Source organism: Vombatus ursinus, unplaced genomic scaffold, assembly GCF_900497805.2.
Source record: "Vombatus ursinus unplaced genomic scaffold, bare-nosed wombat genome assembly UNPS02014770.1, whole genome shotgun sequence".
Taxonomy (NCBI): Eukaryota; Metazoa; Chordata; class Mammalia; order Diprotodontia; family Vombatidae; genus Vombatus; species Vombatus ursinus.
In genome coordinates, this window is record NW_020954548.1 from 10,922,560 (window position 1) to 10,946,948 (window position 24,389).

Here is a 24,389-nt window from a genome sequence, read left to right on the forward strand (position 1 = left end):
TTGTACTTCTGGGTAAGGCAAAGAAGCCTCCTTCTACCCTGCATTGGCCATAGTACAAGCTTTGAATGACAGCTACACATATGCAGAATTATGTGGTCAATAATGTATAAATTATGAACGCCCAGAAGACATCTCAAGATTGGTAGGAAGTGGTAAGATACCAGGCAGACAACCTGAGTGTTGAGTAATGTTAAGACCTTGGGGAAAGCCTGTAGGACATTTGCTAGGCCCCTCTGGGAGGAAATAAATAGGATGAGAAAGCCTGGATACCTTGCAATTTGCACCATCAGAGGCAATCCTCACATTCACCAGATTAGAGATCCCTTAAAGTATTGCTGTATAAAGGAAGTGGTAGCTAGCATGATGACTTCTCATTTTATATATTAAAATTATTTGGAAAACACAATGGATTTAGCCTGTGATTGCCATTCAACAAATATATTGTCTAAAAAGGGAAAATGTCATATAAACTGTACATTAAAGCCAATGTTTTTCCCTCTGATGATGCCATTTTTGGGTGACATGAATATGTTAGAGTTGACTAAATTCAGGAAAACATTTAGCCTTCTAAGACAGAACCTCCTATACTGTATCTTTATTAAAGATTTAAAAAAAATATATTTATGCTCAATGGAATCCATTTATTTCTAAGCTGGATATAATAATAAGAGCCAGCATTCATAGAATATTTTTTAAAGTTTGCAAAGCACTTTACATTCATTCTATCACTTGGTCCTCATAGCCACCCTGTGAGACGGATGCTATTGCTATCCTTACCTTACAATGACTTGCCTAGGGTCACAGCTATTAAGTATCTAAAGCAAGACTCAGATCTTGTTTAAAAGAATGGGTTTAAAATAAGACTCCAAAATTTACATGGTACATAAGAAGCCTGAAGTCCAGAAAGATGATTTCAATACAGAGGATTTACACGCTACCGGAGATATTCTAGAAGGCCAAAGAAATTGGGGTGGCAACCTAATCAACAGGCTAAGGTCTGACTTATAACGCTAAAGTAATCTAATCAAGGGCAGCTAGGTGGTACAGTGGATAGAGTGCTGGGCCTGGAGCCAGGAAGGCTCATCTTCCTAAGTTCAAATCTGGCTTCAGACCCTTCTTAGCTATGTGACCCTGGGCAAGTCACATAGTAACCCTATTTACGTCAGTTTCCTAAATGAGCTGGAGAAAGAAATGCCAAACTCCTCCAGTATCTTTGCCTAGAAAATGAAGATGACAGGACTGAATAACAACAAATCTAATCAAATGTCTGAAAGAAATCTACAGAAATAGTTTCTCCTATTTACCATATCCTGGTAGGGCTAATCCTGAATAATTCATGGTAATTTAAAGATGTCTAAAAGAGGAGTCCTTTCCATAGCTGGTTTCTTTTGCCTGGGGCAACAACAATGCCCCAGTCTTGACATGCTGATACCTACCCCTCCCACACTGCTAAAACTTCAAAACTGTGATTGAAGAACTTTGGTGTAAAGATACTTCTTTACCAGAAAATTCATTCTTTCCATTCAGTACAATCTCTAAATATTTATGTAGTAAAAAGCACTACAAGGTAGGAACAGGGGAAATTATTAGGGGAGAAAGAATAACAACAGAGTTCTGAGACGCTGGTTAAACAAGATCTACCAAAAAAAGTGATAAAAGTTCTTTTCACTAACTTAAATGAAAATGGCAATTAACGGGAGATCAAAGGGGAGGGATAAAAATTACGCAAAGGCTATTAACCTAAACCCATGAAATAATGTGCAATTTAAAACAATTATAAATTTCTTAAGTAGAAACACACCTAAGGAATCAACATCTTTCTTAATGGACAGCAAAAGTTATAGATACCAAACACTCTTTCCATTATCTATTAACATATTCCAGCAAACTGGTTTATAGGATAAGCCTGGCCATAAATTGGCCAGAAACATTAAGTCTTTGGCCTTAGTTGAATGCTCCTGAGAGAAGATCAGGGTTAGGAACAAAGTGTCCATCGAAGATATATGTCTTGGAATATTAGAACTCCTGGACTACATTTAGGCTAGGCGCGAACCCAAAACTCAAAGTAAAGGAACCACAAACTTTCTGTTTCAAAATGTGCAACCTCTGTAATATATTGAGAAGACCACCTCATATAAATGCTACGAATAGTTGGACCCACTCCAAATTTTGCATACTTTTTTGTTAGATTGAAAAAAAATTTCCAAGAAAAACAAAACTGATAAGACAGACCATGAATGACATGAATATTAAGCTTCTCTTTGGGGTTTACTTGGTAAAATAAAAATAATTTCATCCACTTATTTGGGAAAGGGGAAGGTGAAACTATAATAATTTTATATATATATATGTATATATATATATATCACTCTTGGATTTTCAAAAAAATTTATATTAACGCAAAGAAGGTAATGTAATAATTATTTATATGAGGAAACTTGCCCAAGGTCATAAAGCTAGTAAGTATCAGAGCCAATATTTGAACTCAGATCTCATGAGTCCAAGACAAGTATTCTTTTCCCCACACCATATGGCCTCCCAGAATAATACTGCAATAAAGCCATGGATTATTGCTTGTTAAGTGTGAGAGGGGCTGAAGGGAAGAGGGTGAATTCAGAGTATCCCTGAACAACTGATTCCCTCCCCCACTTTCCCAGTTCAGCTGATGGAATTACTGAGAGCCAAAGTGAGTGACTTGACCAGCAGACATGCCCCATCCAGGGTGGAGCATTGTGAAGACATCGGAGACAACAAAATATAATAGGGGCCTACAGTGCAGTAGGTGTGAATTTCTTTGACCCCATGTATTTTCTAAGTGTGTTCAATCTTCTCATTCATGTTGTGTGCATTCACGGACGAATGTACGCCAAATTCATGGGGGCAGCCCTTTGCTACTTGCTCCGGACTAAGTGACTTTATAACTCTGAACAGTTATGGGAGGGGCGGGGTTAATTCTAACACTTTGCTAATGGCTGAACTGAGCTGACAGGCATTCTCTACAAACCAATGGGAACGAGGCATCTCTCTCTTCACTAGGGGGCCCATCAATTTCCAACCCCAGGGTGATGAGTCACAGGTCTGCACTTGGATCGATCCCTCACTCTGGGGGTCAATTCCTTTAACTACATGTTTTTCCTATAATTACAAAACATGAATCCTTGGGCATACTGTGAAGTCTGCATCCTCCCAAACCCTCCTCAACAATTAGTCAGGACCATTCCAGTATCCTGAGAACAATGGGTCTAAAAAAGTAAAAAGGCAAGAACAGTAAATTCTGATTGATATACTCTAATACAAAATCATAGACAAGGTGTTGACTGCTTCCATTTCTGCCTTTGTAGTTTGTCTGACTAGTTCCCTGGAGCACAAATCTTAAAATAAGAAGCAATTTGGTCCTCCTCTCCAAAGACCCTTCCCTTTCTTCCCCACCCCCACCTCCCATTTCCCAAACTTGTTTGGGAAAACATATCTGAAGACAAAATGTTTTTAAGTACATTGATCTCTCTCTCTCTCTCTCTCTCTCTCTCTCTCCAGCCTTCCTTTCTCTCTTTGTTCCTTTTTTTAAAGAAAGGTTTGTTATGCAATGTGTATCAGATGCCAAATTTAGAGCCATTTTCTCAATCCCTAGCTTAAGCTTCCTAAAACATGCATGTACTTTAAGCACTAAGTAATAATAATAACTTACATTTATATAGCATTTTAAGTTTTGCAAGGTTTTTTTCCTCACAACAACCTTATGAATCAGATGGTTCAAGCATTATCACTGTTACTTTGTAGATAAGTAATGAGGCAAATAGAGGCTGAGACTTCCCAAATAGGGTCACAAAAAGTTGGACACGACTGAACAACAACAAAAAATAAATCTAGCTGGTAATATTGGTTTTCAGGTCTTAAAAAGTCAGAGAAGATTTCAGATAAAATTTGGTAGGATACTTCAAGATAAAATCTCCAATTGTTGAGGCAGGAGTCGGACCCTATCCCAGTACTTTTATATGAACAGGGCCCAGAAATAGTTAGAATGCATGTAAAAATGTGAATAGAGAAAAGAGGACTTCTACTTAAGAGGTGTGTATGGCTAGTCCCAAGTGGGTCATGGTCCTTAAATTTCCTGGTATGTTTGGGGACCTGGCTAATAGAAATAATAATATCTAGAATTTATATAGCTCTTTAATGTTTGAAAAGCATTTTACAAATATTACTTCATTTGATCTTCACAATAATCATGTAAGTTGGGTGCTATTATTATTCCCATTTTATAGATGAGGAAACTGAGGCAGACAGAAGGTAAATAAGTTGCCTAGGGTCACACTGCTAGTATGTGTCTGAGATCAGATCTGAACAGATTCCAGTTCTATCTGTTCATTCAGCCACCCACAGAGTAACGTATCTTAATTAATATGTTAATTCAATAAATACCATATTTCTTTATATTGTAGAGAAATGAATTTAAGAGATTCAAGCCACATCAGGCTTCTGGGCCTGAGCTCATTAGAGCCCAGAATCATACCATGACTTTTCTAATATATGGTCTAAGTCATTTGGAAAAAAATATAGTAAGGAACAAACATAAAGCTCCTATAAATTACGGATGCTTCATAAAATCACTACTGCTTTTCCAGATCAGTAATGGAAATTATATGGTACCAAATAGTGGAGAGATTAAACTGTTTAGGATTCAACATATCCTAATGCGATCTTTCAATAAGGAATAGTTATATTAAGCATTTCTATAGTGCTTTTCTTTGTTACTCAAGCCAGAAATGGGGCACAGGGAAGGGCAGCTACCCCTGGTCTAGATTAAGCTGTTGGGAAAGTGAAACTTCATTTCTTTCCTCAGGCCACAGAATGAAAACAGTGGGGGCACAGAGGAAGCAAGCCAACATAGCCATGACTAGGCCAGTGCTTTTCCCAAACACCTTGTCACCATTAATTAACCAGGCTGACTCTGGTAATTAATACTTGCCTGCATTTTCACTTTACTTTGTCTTTCCAGAGATTTCTGCAATGCCCACTGAACATTTACTGTTCTAGGAGGCTCAGGAATTAAATGGGAACCTCCACCTACTCCCTCCAGGACAAAAACAAAAAACAAACAAAAACGCCTTACATTTGTATAGCATTTTCTGGCTGCAAAACATCACATTATTTATTCTCCTTCCAGCCAAACTGGCTTATTTGCTGTTCACTGCACAGTGATGGCATTTTATCTCCTGCTTTCATGCTGTCTCTTGCTTGGAATACATGGTCCTCTTCACCTCCCTGCTACATTAGAATCCTTAGCTGCCTTCAAGGTTCACCACCTATAATAGAAAGCCTTTCTGGATCCCCGTAATTGATCATGCTTTCTCCTTCCTCAAATTATCTAGCACTGACTGATCTATGTACACACTGAATTCCCTCTAGGATGTGAGCATCTTGAGGGGGTGGATTATTTCATTATTGTCTTCTTATACTCGCTGCATATTTGATGAGGAGGGGTTAGTAGAAAACTGGATTTATAGTTTCAACAATGGAGGAAGTTCTTGGCAAGGAACTCCTTGCACCACTGCAGATCAATGCCTTCTATGTAGCTCAAAGTCTTCGAGTTTTGATGAGAAGGTAAGTGAAGCCTGATACCACTTAAACTGGAATTATGAACCCATCTATAAAAGGTAGATGAGTGATTTATGATTCATCCCAAGGTCATAGACCCAAGTGGCACCTGGGAGTCTCTAACCTTGATTTTCTGATTCCAAATCCAGCTCTCTTTCCACTACCCTATACATATACATTCTTTCAACAGGTACTGACTTTAAGGCACAATTTAAAGACTAATACCAGTTGAAGAACCCAATGTATCACCTCGTTTTCTCTCCTCCTTGGTCATCAGACATGACGTGAAGCCCAAAGAGATGGTAAAAATCTTGGGAAAACTTGTACAAATTTTCTTCTCTTTCCTAGGTCAGTATATAGTCTATCGCTAATATTTTCCCAAGATCAATGAAGTCACAGATTCGGCTTGCATTGACACTTCAGTTCTTAAGCTAACATATTTTCTCCTTTATTGACATTATTAAGTGCTCTGAGCACTTCAGAGGAAGATAAAAAAATAACCAACAAACAGATTTTCAGAGAAACTAGAAATTCCCAAATAGGCTCCTGTCAACCTATTTTAAGGATTATACCCCCAAGAGAATAAGAAAGAGTTTGTAAAATGGGCTTAAGGACCCATCTTAAACAGAGCCATCATTGTACAAACACTGAGACGGTTTCTTTGCCCAAAGACCACGCACAATAGCCTAGTGGTCATAATTCTCCTACGGAAACACAGACACAAGAGCAGCAACTTAATAAATGCTTGTTGATCAGTTCATTGAAATCCTTTTGCAAACAAATCAAGCAGAAAGCTGCTTGTTGATATATCTATGTTTGGAAACAACTTCTTTTCCTTTAAATGGACCATATTTTTTTCCTCTCCACTAAAATACTCCTGATTCCTGGCTAGCTGTGGAGTAGAGTTTTCAAAGGTACCTCTTAGTGAATGGTAGGTTCTCACTAACTAGAAATGCTTCAAGTACATCTATTGTCTGAAGATCAGCCCCAAGTGCTCATCACCAGGGGGCTGACCACCATCTCATGAATTTTTGTTTTTTGGCCATAGTAAATGAGGAAGACTCTCTATTGAGGCTGTAGTAGAGATTGGGACTAGAGAGAATTTAAATTAATTAATTAAGGACTTTTTAAAGTACTGACTTATCCCTTTTCCAATTATAAAACTAATCTATATCCGAACATATACACACATATGTATATATGTTCATTGATAGGGAAATTTCCTGTAACTATGAAGATTGTAATGCATCCATGTCTGTTTATCCTAAGTGACACCTGCCCATATCTTCCCATAAATTTAATACAAGAGGTCCACCCCACGACCTGGAAGCCTTCTTTACTGTCAACTTGACATAGTGAGGACACCAGTGGAGCACTCAGAGTGTCCACCTGTCATCTTTTACTCTTATGTGATCAACCTACTTTCTATTACTGGCAAAAATTTTCCTAATGACATCTTTTATTCTGGTTATTCTTCCAAGTTCATTAGTTCTTCATGTTCTTCTCCAGCAGCCACTTTATGAAATGTATTTTCATTCCTTTGGAAACTAGTGTGCTCCATGTCTCGTTGTCATATAACATCATCAACAAAATACTGCTATTAAAAAGATGTGCCTTTGTTTCTGAGAGAAATTTGCAAGAGATACCATGTTGTAATTTTCTTAAGGCAATATAATCTCTCTCTTCTTCTTCCTCCTCCTGCTATTAAATTCTGGCCCTAACTCATCCAGTTGTACCATCTAGCGCAGAGACTGGCACATAATAAGGTGCTTATTATATACTTGTGGGTTAATTGATTGCTCTATCTATTCTACATTTACATCCTTAAGGACAAGATCTATAGGTTATCTATCCCACTGCGTGTCAATAATCTGGGCAAAGACACTGTTCATCAACTTGGTCTTTCCTGCATGGATGGTCAAATCAAATCTTTTTTGAGTGGTTATGGACCCTCCTCGAGAAGGCTCTGCAATATTCTGGGGCTTGAATATGACTTAAAAAACAATGGATTAGAACATGGGGGCCTCACATTGAGATATGAAACAGTTTCATTGTAGAAGACCAAAGACATTTGCAAAGCTGATGTGTTATTCAGTAGATTATGAATGAATCTTCTCATGTAGGAAACTCACTATTGACTGTATGTAGCTTGAAGGCAATAACCACATCTTACTTATTTGTCACCATTTCTTGGGTCTAACATAGTGTTCTACACACAACAGATGCTCAATAAACATGCCTGGTTAATACTACATTTTGCTGGGTTAGGAACTGGTTGAACAATTACACCCAATGAGTAGTTTTTAATGAGTCCATTGTAGCAACTATCAACAAGTATTTATTGAGTGCCTACTATGTGCCAGGCATTGTTGCTGATTCTGATGTGTGTGGGGAGGAGAATTTTCGCATTTGAAAAAACATATATCCTTACAAAACAGTACCTTGATATTACTTGTTGATTCTAATTTCCTTTGGGAAAAAATGCATTAGATTTATAATGCTAGTTAATGTTTTTACTGAAGTATTTTTAACAAAGTGGTCTACTTCTGTAAAGAAATATTATTTTGTGGGAAAGTATACAAAACTCTTTTATTTTTAGCCATGCATATGAGAAGCTTTACTGTGGACCACAAGCCCATAACCATTACCTGATGTGATGTTGTATAATAGTTTAGCCATTTGCTCTTCAATTAAATTCACCTCAGGTTTAGAAATTTACAAAAATGTAAAAGTTTTCCTAACTTCAAAATTGGAATCGTGCCAGTTCATCCTTATCATCTGGTGGTTTCTCTCGGGGGTAAGATATCTGGATGTCATTTGTTGAAAGACATCTTATAAATGCATGGATGAGAAGCAGAAATGGGGGCCGTGCAATGGGATGGGTGTAGGATGTCTGCACATTATAAATTTGCCATAGGAATATGCTATGATTTGATAATGTCGAGTTGAAGACTAAAAATATATCAAACCACAGAAGATATACATAGAACATTATTGTCAGGTTCTTAAATGTCAAATATAAAAGGCTAAAGTTGTAGCAAGGAAGCAATGAATTGAAGAATATAAAAAAATCTGGAGACTTGTTAAAGATCTACATTTTTTTTGGGGGGGATGCTAAAGTTATCACTGTTTGGCAATCCTATTTTACCATTAGCTTAGACACTAATGTAATACACTCATGTTCATCATGCTTATATATGCTTTACACCATGGATCAAACTTTATTGTTGTTGTTGTTGTTTTTCAGATGTATCTGACTGTTCATTTATGGTTTTCTTGGCAGAGATATTGGAGTGGTTTGCCATTTCCTTCTCTAACTCAACTGATAGACGAGGAATCGAGGCAAACAGAATTAGGTGACTTGCCCAGGGTGACACAGCTGGGAAGTATCTGAGGCCAGATATTGAGCTCATGAGGATGGGTCTTCCTGACTTCAGGCCTGGAACTCTATCTACTGTACCACCTAGCTATCATAGAGCAAACTAAGGTACATGAAAAAAGCCCAAACCAAAAACAACAAAACACTTGCTTATTTGTGCTGTTTCATGAAAAGAAACGCAGAAACATGACTGAGGTATCAACAGTGTAGGCGTGTGGTTATAAATTTATATTTTATATACATAATAGAGAGATTGGATGGATACTTTTGAAAATGTCATAACATGCTAAATTTTAAACTGAATTCTAATTTTATCAAAATAGTATTCCTTCACTAATATCCTCCCTGGTTTTTCATCACAGTACAGAGGGAACCTTAGATTCTTAAACCCTTTTCCAATAGAGTACAATCAAGAGTTCTTAATTAACACCCCCTCTCCCCCTGTGTGTGTGTGTGTGTGTGTGTGTGTGTGTGTGTGTGTGTGTGTGTGTGAGATGGACCCTTTTGACGACCTGGTGAAGCTTTTGGATCTGTTCTCGGAATAATGTTTTTATATATATATATGTATATATATACATGTATATGTATGTATAAGTGTGTGTGTGTATATATGTATGTATGAACAAAGTAAACTAATTATATTGAAATATAATTATCAAAATATTTTTTAAAAAGTTCGTGGACCCCAAATGAAGAATCTTTGCTCTATCTAGAAGACCTTACATAGTAGGCCAGTCTTTCACTAAAGGCCCATTGTTAATTCACATTTACGGTTTCCAAAGACCTTTCTATGCAACAAGTACAATACTATTGTTATCCTTATTTTACACTTAAAGAATACGCGGCCCTGAGAGGTGAATCTGAGATTTTGTGACTTGCCTAGGGTCACACAGCTAGTGAGTATCTAAGACAGGGTTCAACCCAGACCTCCATACCACAGGTTCCCAGCAGCATTCTTACCATTATGCTAAGCACCTACTATATGAGGAAGAATCTAGCTAAGCCCAGGAAGGCTCATCTCAAGAAGACTGGCCACCAGACGATGATGTATTTTGGTCACATCACCTCATGAAGATTGTATACCAAGTAGAAGTTATGAAGAGGTTGTGACCTGCACTCCTGAAAAGTAGACTCACATTGATGCAATGATGTAAATAAAATAAATTTACTAAATAATAAATTTGCTAAAGTAAATAGTAGACGGGATATTGATTTTATTTATTCAATGTAGGCCTTTGGGTGGTGCAGTAAATAGAGTGCTGGGGAAGGAATCAGGGGGTCTTGAGTTCAAATCCAGTCTCAGAGACTTACTAGACTGACCAAATCACATAACTTTTGCCTGACTCAGTTTCCTTAATTGTAAAATGGGGATAATAACCTATCTTCTAGGATTATTGTGATAATATTTGTAAAGCACTTCACATAGCAGATGCTTTAAAAATGCTAATTTCCTTCCTTTATTCATTGAGGATGCTATGGAATGGCAAAGGGATTTTCATATGCCTTCAGAAATAAAAAGATAAGTTTTCTATTGCTCCTTAGTTGTCTGTAGCTAGCAGGCTTACTTAGTTAGAGAACATTGTGCTAATGAGGTCAAACTTCTAAGCTCTACTCCCATAAGGGCTACTTAGCTTCACTCTGACTCTACTTTTATCCCAGGCCAGCTGTCTCAGGGTGTAGGCCATTGATCTCCAGGGGGTCAGTTAATGAGGTAGATTCAGCATAAATGGAACTCCTATTGACAAGCAGTTGTCAATGTCATCTTTGTGTGAGAGAGGGCATATTTTAACAATCTAGAAACCACGTACTTCCCAGAAGTAGATTTAGACAGCATGGATGGTCTACAGATAAAAAATATTTACATTTCATTTTGATTACATGCTGCATTGTAGTTTAACTTAGGTAGCAAGTTTTACTAGTATTCAATAAGTATAACGTATAATAAATAAGCACAGGCTTTCCAGAAAAAGAAATACACAAGTTAATTATTTTTCTGTTTTTTGCCAGATTTGTAAATGTCAAGCGTCAAGACATTCCCCCCCACCAAAATATTGAAATGATGGGTGGGTATATATATTTTCTCCCATTTGTTTTAAATTCCCCATCCAGCAAGTTACTAAAAGCCCGTGTTTTAATTTTGTGGGAACTGAAGTAGGACATATTTTCTGCACATGTATTATTATTGGCACTTTTATTCCTTTATTATTATCAGAGAACAAAGTTACTTGAGAAGAGAATTTCAGGTTAGAACTTGCAGCTCAAATTCAACACTTTTATTTGACAAATAGGGAAAAAGAGATCCAGAGAAGTCAAGTGACTAGCCCATAGTAAAATGGTACCTGGGTAAGAAGCAAAACTAGAATTTGGGCTGAGGTCCTCTGACTTTAATTCCAGTGTTCTCCCCACTTTATCACTCCTTCTAGAAGAACATATTCATAAAAACCTGAAGCTTAGAGTCTTAATTTACTTTGAAAGAGCTATGCTTTCTTAAGGGGGTGGGTACCTACTTCAACAATGCAGGGCATAACTTCACTTGTCTTTATTTCCATATGGACTCCATAGGGGAGCTAACCAATATAAAACTCTTCCTTTAAGTTAATTTGACAGTGAGCTACCCATCCATTATCCTTCAGTCTCATTTCACGATCAGTATACTCCTTTTTTTTTATGGCAATTGGGGTTAAGTGACTTGCCCAGGGTCACACAGCTAGTACGTGTCAAATGTTTGGTCTGAGGCTGGATTTGAACTCAGGCCCTTCTGACTTCAGGGTCGGTGCTCTATCCGCTGCGCCACCTAGCTGCCCCTATACTCCTTTTTTCAAGTCATACTTATCCCTAGTATATTTTATGCAGCTTCTCCTTTGCAAGTCATCATGAGTAACATACTATGATCTATTTAGATTTGCCATGGTTCTTTCCATTGTACTTAGAGTCACCTGGAATTTTGATCCTTTTGAGACTCTGTATCTTATTTCGATGTCTTAGGTTCTTGAAAACTGTGCCAGTGGAACACAAGCTCTGGTAGGTTCTACCATGTTGCAAAGGCCCAAGGACAGTCCTGGCAATAGACTGTCTCCTCTTTGAGGTACAAATTAGCAAATTACAGAAAGTCTCATCATCATAGGGTGATGAATTTTTTTTGGCTGTGGTGACAATTTGCTAAGTGGTCTAAATGCCACTCTGAGTTACCAATAGCAGAAATATTTGGTTCTTGGCTGAGCAAGAAGATTTTATTTGAGGTTTTCATTTATTCTTAAATTCCCTCTCAGTTTCTCATCTCAAGTGACAGGCTCTATCAACAATAACATGTGTGTCACCGAGTTTTCTTCAGGGACCAGATGGGAATTCATGCATTTCTTATTAGTTTCATGAGACATAATTTGGCTTTTCTTCACAGATCATTTATGGATGTCAATCTAAAGACACCAGTCAACAAAACTATCGAGATTTCCCATATTGGGCTTTTCAGTGTGATACTATTAAGGAAGCTTCGAAGTGTTATCACCAGATACAATCAAGCATTACAGATTTAGGAAATTGGATACCCAAAAGGAAGCAAATAAATGAATCACAAAGGGAGTTAACATCCACCCCTCCTTTGTACCCACCAGTCCATCCCCAGAAAATTGTTACCTGGCCATTGTTTGAAAACTTCTAATGCTGGAGAAATCACCGCATCTCCAGGAAGCCCATTCTATTTTTGGACATCTCTAATTATTAGGAACATCATCCACATCTTTTTCTCTGCAACTTCTACTCATTGCTTTATAAAGTTGAGAAGAAAAGGCCTAACCTTTCCTAGTTATGACAACCCTTCAAATATCCAAAGGCATGGTAATGTCCTAATGCAAGTTAGTGCTTAGTAAATTTTCCTTGAACTGAATTGTTGAAAAGTTCCTTCTAAGTTTTACTTCCTCAGACCGGTCATCACCATTTCCTTGAATCGGTTCTCCTATTACCAATCTCTTCATCTTCCACGTAGTCTTTTTTAGGGACATTCCAGTCATTAAATATAATTTCTTAGATGTGGTGATCAGAAAGAGGCACAATATGTGTCTCTTAGGATGTGTTCAGAACAGGGGGAAGTGGAATAAGATGTCCTTTGGATGATGGAAGACAATTAAGGAAGACTTTTTATTTATTTTATTTTATGTTTTTATTATGCATAGCAATTTTATATAATTATAAGTAGTACTACTTATAGATATAATTGTAAGTAGTACTAATTATAAGTAGACTTTTCAATGTCAAATGATATCTTTTATTAAAAAAGAATATTTTAGCAAATCTGATTTTATGCTTTGGGGGTAGCTATAGAAATAGATCATACAATTGAAAAATATGGTAATCACTATTTTAAGGGACAAAAAAAATTCTATCACTAAATCCTAGGGCTTGTTTCCACTAGTCCGTGGGGTTGATTCTTCATCTCTCATCTTCGTTCTAACTATAGGCTCAACATTCAGCTTTTCCAAATATAGGTTAAAATCAAGATTCCCATTTACTGATTGATAATCTGGTAACACAAACTCTGTGTTGGTAATGACATTTAAAAAATACTTCTATCTTCTCTTAATAAACTTAATGTAGGGGAATGTTTTGTGTTTTCTCCTCTCTCCTTCTCTCCTCTGTCTCTGTCTCTATCTGTCTGTCTGTCTGTCTCTCTCTGTCTCTCTTCCTCCTCTTCTTCTCCTTCCTCTCTCTCCCTCCTTCTCTCCCCTTCTCCTTCCCTTTCCCTCCTTTCTTTTTCTGAAAAGCACCTGGTAATCTTTTTTTTCCATCCAAAAGCAAGATTTATTAAAGATCTGCCATATTGCCAGACTCTTGAGGAATCTCGGAGTCTGCAAGTATTGACTAGATTCTAAGAATCAGAGCAGTGGTTAGATTATAAGAATCCCAGCCCAAGCACCTGGTAATCTTTGAAGATACACATTAACCCACAAGACTATTCATGCACTATTACTACTATTGCTGTTATTAAAATGATTATGTTGACAAACAACGGTAACAACAGCTGACATTCATGTGATATTTTGAAGTTTACAAAATGTTTTCCAAACATTGTCTCTTAGGAGTCTCACAACCACTCTGTGAGTAGTATTATCCCTGTTTTACTGATGAGACTCAGAGAGATTCAGTGACTTGCTTGGGGCCCCACAGCCGGTCTATGTCAAAGGTGTCAAAGGAGAGCAAGTCCCCCTCCCTGCTCTAAGTCCAGAACTCCATCTACTAAATTATGTTGCCTCTCAACATGACAGACTAAATATTGTAAATGATAATTCTATTACTAATTAGAAATTCCTCCTTTAGGATTAATATAAAAACAAATGGCTGTATTTCTTTGGTTGGTGAGAACAATCCTGCCTTTCAACCATTACCTTAACATGTTAAGCCTCCATACAAACCCAAAGGTCTTAGTGAGTTGCATGGCCAATAATGCTAATTAGCAAGTGGCCACTCCTCTGGTGATAAGCATCTCCAAGCTTAGTTTGGCTGGTCCTTGAAAGACATAATCAGAGTCTATTATTGAGCTCTTGCTCAAAGCTTTTTTTTGTTTTTGTTTTTGTTTTTAGGCAATTGGGGTTAAGTGACTTGCCCAGGGTCACACAGCTAGTAAGCGTCAAAGCTTTTCCAACTTAGTTGGACCTGCCAGACCTTGTTAAAAATTAACCCTGATTTTTCATTGCAAACTTAAGATAAATGACTTCCTCTGTGTATATGTGTTTGTGTATGTATGTATGAGTATAGGTATGATTTAGAAAAATAAAATTTTTTTCTAGTACTGCCTTCCCCTCTGAGATTACCTTTCATCTGCTCTATGTACTAGGTATCCCCAAAGTAAGTTTAAAGCTTACTTTATTTAAAGCTTAAAACTGTAATAAGACTTTTGGGACCCACTGTACCTGTTGAGTATGTACTAAGTATGTACTTATTTACTTGCTTGCTGACTCTTTATTTGAATCTGAGCTCCCTGAGGGCAGACTATTATTTGCCCTTTTTTTGTAACACCAGTGCTTAGTTTAGCACACTGCCTGGCATAAAGTACTTGATAAATGTTTCTTGATTAATTATTTTCATTTAATGCAATATATAGGCACCATAGAGAACAGAAACTTAATCCTATTATTCATTCAGACACCTTAAACTAATTAGGTCTTTTCGGTTTCTGGAAATGGGACAAAATGATTTGTATGGCCCAAGCACATTAAACAGTCTTACAAAATAAAAAAGCAGAAGAGGAATGGAGTAAGAGAAGAGTTGTTACTCATTCATTTCAGTTGTTTCCAACTTTTCATGACACCATTTGGGGTTTTCTTGCAAAGATACTGGAGTTCTTTGCCATTTCCTTCTCCATCCCATTTTACAGATGAGGAAACTGAGGCAAACAGGGTTAAGTGACTTGCCTGAGGATGACACAGCTAGTATTCTAGCCGCTGTGCCACCTAGCTGCCCATAAGAGAAGGGGGGTTGATAAAAGGGAGGGCAGATTAAGGAAGTAGTCAGAAGCAAAACAGACTTTTGAGGAAGGATATGGGAGAGAGAAGGAGGGAGGGAAGGAGAGGGAGAGGGAGGGAGGGAGAGAGAGAGAGAGAGAGAGAGAGAGGAGGAATATGGGGGACAGAGACAGAGAGACAGAGACAGACACAGAGAGAGAGAGGGAGAGAGAGAGAAGGAAGAGGGAGAGAGAGAGAAGGAGGAGGGAGGGAGGGAAGGAGAGAGAGAGAGAAAGAGAGATAATAGAAGAAAATAGGATGGAGGGAAATACACAGTTAGTAATCATAACTGTGAATAAGAACAGGATGAACTCACCTATGAAAAGGAAACAGCAGAACTGATTAGAAATGAGAATTCAACAGTATGTTATTGATAAGAGACACTATACTTGAAACTGAAAGTCACACACAGAGTTAAAATAAGGGTCTGGGACAGAATCTATTATGCTTCAGCTAAAGTAAAAAAAAAAAATCAGGGGTGGCAATGATGACCTCAGACAAAGCAAAAGCAAAAATAGACGTAATTAAAAGAGATAATTGGGCAGTGGATAGACTCATCTTCCTGAGTTCAAATCTGGTCTCAAATAGTTACTAGCTGTGTGACCTTGGGCAAGTCATTTAACTCTGTTTTCCTCAATTCCTCATCTGTAAAAATAGCTAGAGAAGGAAATAGCAAACCACTCCAGTATCTTTGTCAAGAACACCCCAAATACAGTCGCAAATAGTCACAAACACAACTGAAAAATGACTGAACAACAACAAAAAAAGAGATAATCAGAGAAACTACATTTTGCTAAAAGGTACCACAGACAATGAAATAATATAAAAAAAAAATTTATGGCAAGTTTCTCTGAAAAAAAGGCCTCATTTCTCAAATACATAAGGAATTGAATCAAATTTATAAAAGTAAGAGCCATTTCCCAATTGATAAATGGTCAAGTGACATTAACAGGCAGTTTTCAGAAGAAGAAATCAAAGCTAGAGTCATGTGAAAAAATACTCTAAATTGCTATTGATTAGAGATATTAAATTAAAATTAACAAAAATTAAATGAAAACAACTCTAAGGTACCACTTCACACCTATCAGAAATGACAACTGTTGGAGGGTGTATGGGAAAACAGATCCACTAATTACCTGCAGGTGGGGTTGTGAACTGGTACACTCATTTTGGAGAACAGTTTGGAACTACACCCAAAGGGCTGTAAAACTGTGTACACCCTTTGACCTAGCAATACCACTGCTAGGTCTGTATCCCAAAGAGATCAAAGAAAACCAAAAAGCACCTATATGTACCAAAACTATTTATAGTAGCTGTTTCAAAATGTGTACCAAACTCAGTGATAGCCTGTATGTTTGTTCTCTCCAAAGTCCCAAAGAAAATTTGGTACTTCACTTACTTGCTGCTAAGGCAGCGTCTCAGTGAATAGGAGGCTCCTCCTCCACAAGTCCGGGAGCATTCACTCCATGGACCCCAGGCATCCCACAATGTATCACGGTCTTCCTCAGATCGAGCTGTCCTGGAACTCTGAAAGAGACATAACATTTTCAATGGTGTGTGTCCCAATACTTGTCAAAGAACTCTTAAACATTGAGTAGCCTCAAACCCATCTTAAAATACAATTGACTAATTTAGTTTAGAATTGGGAGGCACCATTTTATCGCACAGACCATTGCACCAGGTAGCACAAGTACAATAATCACTTGAGGATTAGCAAATGTCACTGGGTGTCCAAACTTGCACATAAGTTTCCAGTGTCCAGGTTTATTAATAAAATTCAACACTTCTATAAAATCTGTGAATGTTATTTAAAGGGATCATCATTGCTTTGTGTTTCTCCTATAGCTAAAAATTCATGGTGTGGGTGCGTTTACAGAGATCTACAACCTCCTTTGCAAATAGTATCAGAATACCCCTACTCTGAGTCCTGATTCTGCCACTTAATGAGCTTTAGAGTCCTGGGTAAGTAACTGAAACTTTCTGGGCTTCAATGTCCTCACTTACAAAATGGTGACAATACCAACTATCTCAGAGGGTTTTGCAATAAAAGTACTAATTACTATAGAAACAGGACTTATAACCACTGGCTAAAAATTGAATATAATTGGTAAATTTCTTATTTAGGTCCCAAACAATGAGCTTATAGAGCAAAGCAAATATGATCTTGATGCAGTTCAGGGAGACGACTCATTCTTCAGGCATAATAACAATAACCCACATTTTAAAATTACTTAAAAATTTACAAAAGACTTTACTATTGCTTCCGAAGGTAGCATTTGGAATGGGGGTTGGGGTGGGTGGGGAAAAAAGGATAGACGGGTTCTAGACCTGTGATTTCATCATTGTCAAGAACTCCCAGGGTAGAAACTCCTCTCCATGGATACATATCGAGAACTTCTCTGTAATTTACAGTTTTACAGAGTTCCCTGAGTACTGGAGAGATTAACTGACATGTCCTTGGTCACACAATTAGTATGTGCCAGACAGGGCACTTGAACTCATGTTTTCCTTACTCCAATACATCATTATTCTATCTTTATTTTGCAGATGAGGAAACTAAGGTCCAGAAAGCTAAATATTGAAGGACTGAAATCCAGGTCAACAAAATAACAGACTTAAAGCTGGAAAGGACCTTAAATGACACTGAGTCCAACCCCTACTCATTTTACAGATGAGGAAAATCAGGCACAGAAAGATGTAGTAACTTCCCCAGTCTAACACAGCTACTAAGTACCTAAGGTGGGATTCAAAATCAGGTCTCTCTTGACTCACAATCCAGTTCTCTCTGCATTATGCCCCATATGCCCTCAAAAGCCATTGCACTTTCTATTCTACCATGGGGCCTACTGATCTTTTCTGGGATGGAACTTTCCAAATACATACAATGTCAAATTTGTCTGGTGATGTGACCAGACTGTAATTTCCAGCTTCTATAAAATACAAAATGGCATAGGTAACAGAATCACATCTGCCACACAAAAAGCCCTTCCTTCCAGAAGAAAATATTTATTGAGCCTTGATGCCTGTTTTATTGGCTTGACAAAATCAATCTCTAATCACAGCAATATGGAGCACTGTTTTTTTCCAGGGCTCAATTAAATAGGGGGGGTGGGGAAAGAGGAGTTAAAGGACTAGACTGACTTACCCCTCTGCCATAGGAGTGGGCATTCCCAAATGTTTCCTTTACATGCTTACTACATAAATGCCCCATCTTTAAAGTCCATCAAGGATCACAACACTGTATATCACTCTCTAACCTGCCTTCTGCTAAATCTAGGTGCAATGGATTGCTTCTCTGTGCATGATTGGCAGAAAGATTAGGCAGTTCTGAAAGTGATGTTTGATCCACTTATTGAGCATGTAACAAATATAAATTTACTAAATGCAATTTCCCTTATTTTATTCAAATAAAATGCAACTGAAATTTGAATCAGCCTCCATAATTGCTAGGATAAATGAAGTGATTAAAGTGAGCAAGATCAGTGATTATAAGCTATGATGATATCCAGTCCCTACAGCTGCAAAAAATCAAATATGCAACATTCACAGCTGTACTCCATCCCCAGATGCAATCTTATTAGCATTTACATGTGAGATAAGAGGCCCAGAAAGCCAGTTTATTAAGGTTATTCCAGCTGGCTGCTCTCTGGGTAAGATTTTTGAAAAATGAAAATATGTGACTATTATTGTGTTTTTGTAAAGAAGCAAATGATTTCAAACTCCATGTTGACCTTTTCCCCCCTCTCCCCTGGTCACATGCCTCATTTGAGGAGCTGTTAATAAGGGGTCCAAGGTGTTGCTTCGATGACTAACCACCCTTACCTCATCACTGATGCCAAGAGCAGCTCGAGGAGGCAGGCCCACTGAGGGTCCACATCCCCTTGAACTCCTCTGCACACTCACCCAGCAGAGAGGCATGTGCCTGCTTTTTGCATTCCAAGATTTGTTATAAAACATATATTCCCAGAAAGCATGTGGTCTCAAACTGGAACAAACTCCAAGTTTTCTTTTAACAAGTGGAATAAACATAATTCATTTCAACTGAATCCATGTTCAATGTTAAGGAAAGTAAAGTGATTTTCCTCTTCTTTAACTTTGCCAGAACTCAGCATCTACAACCAAGAATGACATTCTAGCAATGCCTTTAAGGTCGTTTAAAATCTCCTAGCATTTGTTTATTGCCTTTTTTAAGAGGGCCCTCAGTATAAGCATATAACATGCTTAATCCAGTTAGGACTTGTTTATTACTTTAAAACTTGAGCATGTGAACACCTATGTACTTGATAGTAAATTAACAAAAAATGTGATCTTCCGTTTTCACCTAGTGAGTGAAACTAAGTCAACTAAAAGCAGGGGTGAATTAGAGGGTGAATTGGAAAGCAACAGCCAATACTTACTATGCCTAACATCTTCACTTCTCTTGGATGCCCTGCCTGTGTGCATTAGCCTTCTTCTCCATTATACTAATGGATTAAATTAATCTGAATGCCTCCGAACCAAGGTCAACAATGCCATAAAAATCAAGATCAAGAGATTATCCCTGGCTCTGTTGGAAATTTCAGCAAGAGTGCCAGGTAAGATGATGGTCTTTGGATATTAACATCTATCTACTAAAAAACAAAACAAAAAACAAAAAAACAAAACAAAACAAAACAAACAAACCAGACACTGATCCTGAGCATCCTGGCTGATGTTTCATCAGATGGTGACTTATAAAAAAAAAAAAAAGAGGTAAAACTGAATCTAAACTCTAGTTCTACCTTGTGAAGAAAAGCCCATTCCCTATCATGGGATTTGTTTCATCAATTTTTTTCATCATGAAGGTATTGTTATGGGATAATGGCACTCCTTTTTGACTCATACATTTTTGGAGCCCATTTCTGAGGGGATGGCTTTACCCATGGTTCAAGGCAATTCAATTGAATAAACATTTAGTAAGTGCCTATTATGTTCTCCTTCTCAGCATTGTGCTAAGTGCTAGGCATATGAAGAAAAATAAAAAAGCTTACATTCTCCTTGGGGGTGAGGGTGGAGAGGTTTCTAATTTGGTACCTAATTTTCCAGTAAGAAAGATCACTACCCTGGAGTTGTTCCAGTTAAGTTAACATAAAACAAGATCTAAACCTTTCTAGATCCATGGACCAGTCAAACTGACCCCAGGAGTTACCTTTAACAAGCACTTCCTGTCCCATCTCCACCATAGCTCCCCCCTTATAAAAGTACTGAGAACCTGTCAAGAGCATCTTCACTCATCCTCAGTCCAATGTTTCTCTAAGCATTGGCAAATGCTAATTTCCTAAAATACAATCTTTAGTCATGATTCATTTTTTCTGTCTCATGGATAGAAGGAGTTTCCTTCACTCCAGCAGTGTTAGGGTGGTTTCCTTTTCTTGCCATTACTGGTTTATCTAAATTCATCCTTAATCCTACAGTTTTGTTCTGTATTCTCAGGGCCAATTTCAGAAACAAAATCTCAGGTGAACAGCTCCAGGCCTGACAGTTACAAGTACTTAAAACCCTTTGAGTAATTGTATGAAGCAATATTTTCCCTGTTCTTCACTGCCCAATATATACTTAGCCTCAGATTGACCTCATATATACAGATCTCTTTGTATAGAAATCTTGTTCATTAGAGCTTGAGCAGGTTATGAAGCCCATTTGCAAGATACTGTAGGAAAAAGGAAGATTAAGGAACAACAGAGTGGAGAATTGTGTGCCTATAAATGCATACAAATATAAGGAATACACAGGAAAAATGTATATCTTTAAAATATATAAACATATAAATGCACACATATGTAGGTATATGTATATATGTATATAAGTGTAGATGTGTGTGTATTTATTTATTTATCTTCCAATATTGCACCAGAGGAGTGGGAGGGAGGGGTATAGGCAATATGATATGATGGGGAGGGGTTTAGCCTTGGAGTCAGGACACCTGGATTATCGATCAACAGATGGAAAAGACCTTGGAGATAATCTAATATGACTCCCTCATTTTACAGATTACGTTTGTAATCCCAGATCAGACATTTACTGGCTGTGTGACCATGGGCAGTAACTTTACCTCTCAGATCCATCTGTAATATGGGGTTGGTCCTACTTGTATTGACTATTGCACAGGGTTGTTGTGAGGAAAGTGTTGTGTAAACCTCAGAACATCTTAGGAACATAATTTATCAATAAAACAATAATAATTCAGGTTGCACCGAACTAGAGTTTTTGTACACAAAAGTAAGAGGTATTTGGCTAATATGATTTTGTAAATCTAGGTTTGTTTAATAAACATTTGCTTAAGGAATTGAATGAATCTCCATTTTTATGTTTGGGTTTCACAGCTATGTGTTGTCTCTATATCTCTATGCATCACAGAACACTATGGTCTCTGAAGAAGTGAGGAAGATAATCCCAAGGACCCTGGGAGAAGCACATGAAGGGCACAGACAATCTGCAGTTGATTACAAAGAATGAAGGGGAAGTAGCCTAAAGGATTCTGTTCAAGAAATGTATGATCAAAAAGGAGGGTGGGCTAGGTACACTGTGAAAGCAAGTCATCACCCGGCAGAGGTGCAGCTGTAGAAAGGAAGAAAGGGAAAAAGAAAAGGAGGTGGAAGAAGGAAAGAAGAAAGGGAAGGAGGAAGGAAGGAACAAGCAGAGAGAAGAGAAAAGAAGGAAGAAAAGAAAGGAAGGAAGGAAAGAAGCATTTACTAAATACCTACTATGTGCCAGGAACTGTGCTAAGCACTTACAAATATCTGATCTGATCCTCACAACTCTGGGAGATAATTGTTATTATCATCTCTATTTTATAGTTGAGAATACTGAATAACAATAATAACAATGGGGCTGGGCAAACAGTGGATAGAGTGCCAGGACTGGAGTCATTACACTCATCTTCCTGAGTTCAAATGACACTAGCTGTGTGACCCTGGGCAAGTCACTTAACCCTGTTTGCCTCAGTTTCCTAACATGTAAAATGAGCTGGAGAAGGAAATAGCAAACCACTCCAGTATCTTTGCCAAGAAAATCCCAAATAAGGTCATGAAGAGTCAGACATGACTTAAAAAGATAAGAAAATAATAATAGCTAACATTTGTATAGTGCTTACTATGTGCCAGGCACTGTGCTAAGCGATTTACAATTATAATCTCATTTGGTCCTCACAACTTTGGGAGATAGGCGCTATTATTACCCCATTTGCAGACAAGGAAACTGAGGCAAATAGAGATTCAGTAACTTTTTACACATAGCTAGTAAGTATTTGAGGCTGGATTTAAACTCTGGTCTTCCTGATTCTAGGCCCAATGCTCTATCCACTGTGCCACCAGCTGGTGATATCACAAGGAAGACCTCCTATGGCGAACTCATGGGAAGACACAGGCAAGAGTTGTACAGAACAGGCTGGCAGGGATGGGTTTTGACCTGCAACATGGCAGGGAATACCCACATTGATGACATCACAGATACATTGGTCTATTGGAGTATTTTACAAATATGCACAAGTTCACATAGTTAGTGAGATAACTCTTGAAAGATGTGGAAACTTCAAAGATCTGTGCTATGGTCAATTGATTAAGCAATCAATTAATTAATCATGGCAGTTATTAAATACGGAGTACATGTCAGGCCCTGGGTAAGCCATAGGAATAGAAAGGAAAAGCAAAAATAGTGACTGACCTCAAGGAGCTTATATTCTAATGGGGGTCGGGTGGGGAAGGGGATATTTCTAAATTAGCACACTGGAGATGGATATTGAGTAGATGGAAGGTAGCCAGAATCCTACTGTAAGATTAGCACTGGGGCACTTGAGTCTGTTTTAACTCTCGAAGAACAGACACAACATTTATTTTTTTTTAACACATCTGGAATTTCATGGGACAGTACAAAATGATTGTCATATACATCTAAGTGAAAGCAGCTTGAACAAAAAAAAGGAACTCTACCCATGATGAGAGAACCATCTTTCTGTAGCATGTGCATGTTTATTCTGTGTATGTATTGGGGACTAATGTGCTTAAAAAGCCAGACAGATCAAGTATGTGAATCTTTGGGAAGGGATATAGTTAAGAACAAACAGTGTGGTTATAGTGCTTAGTTGATGTTTTACTTAAAAAAAATTTTTTTGTAAAGTTACATTTCAAACACAATTTTAGAATCAATATTTTTTTTATACAATCTCTGTCCCATGATAACTTTGCCATGCATAGCAAATGTAGCTAAACTTAATAAATGCATACTCTCTGGATTTTGACAACACTTTTTCCAACAACTACTTGACTGTGGCCAAGTGGTCCATAACTACCCAAAGATCTTTCCCCCACTAGCTCTTCCTTCACCCTTATCTCACATGAAAGGGTTGCTCTTCTTTTTTTAAGGCAATTGGGGTTAAGTGACTTGCCCAGGGTCACACAGCTAGTAATTGTCAAGTGTTTGGTCTGAGGCTGGATTTGAATTCAGGTCCTCCTGACTTCAGAGCCGCTGCTCTATCCACTGCACCACCTAGCTGCCCTGGGTTGCTCTTCTTTTTGCCAAGACAAACTGCTTTACATCTGTGATTCCACCACTACCCTCACCACCACCACCATCATCGTCATCATCTTCATCAACAACAACAAGCATTTGTTAAGCACTTACTATTTATAGTCACTGCACTAAACAATGGGAATACAAAGGAAAGTAGAAACATATTCCCTGCCCTCAAGAAGCTCACCTTGTAATGATACAGAAAACATCCAAATAACTGCACATATGACATACACAGTGTAAGTGGGAAGTAATCTTAGGGGGATGACACTTAGGGATGGTAGGGATTGTAGAGGGAAATACTGGGAAAAGGTTCTTGCAGAAGATGGGATTTGAGCTAGGTCTTGAAGGAAGCCAGGAAGGCAGGAGGCAGAGGTGAGAAGCGCGCTCCAAGCATG

General features: G+C 37.9%; 1 protein-coding gene across 2 annotated transcripts in view; it reads right to left on the reverse strand.

Annotated features, from left to right (window-relative positions):
- Nucleotides 1–24,389, reverse strand: part of ADAMTSL1 (ADAMTS like 1) — a 397,281-nt gene that overhangs the window by 340,920 nt on the left and 31,972 nt on the right. For both annotated transcript variants that reach the window (XM_027862672.1, XM_027862671.1), the window contains exon 2: nt 16,865–16,992. In XM_027862672.1, coding sequence (XP_027718473.1) covers nt 16,865–16,992 — 128 coding nt within the window. The remainder of the gene's footprint in view (nt 1–16,864; nt 16,993–24,389) is intronic.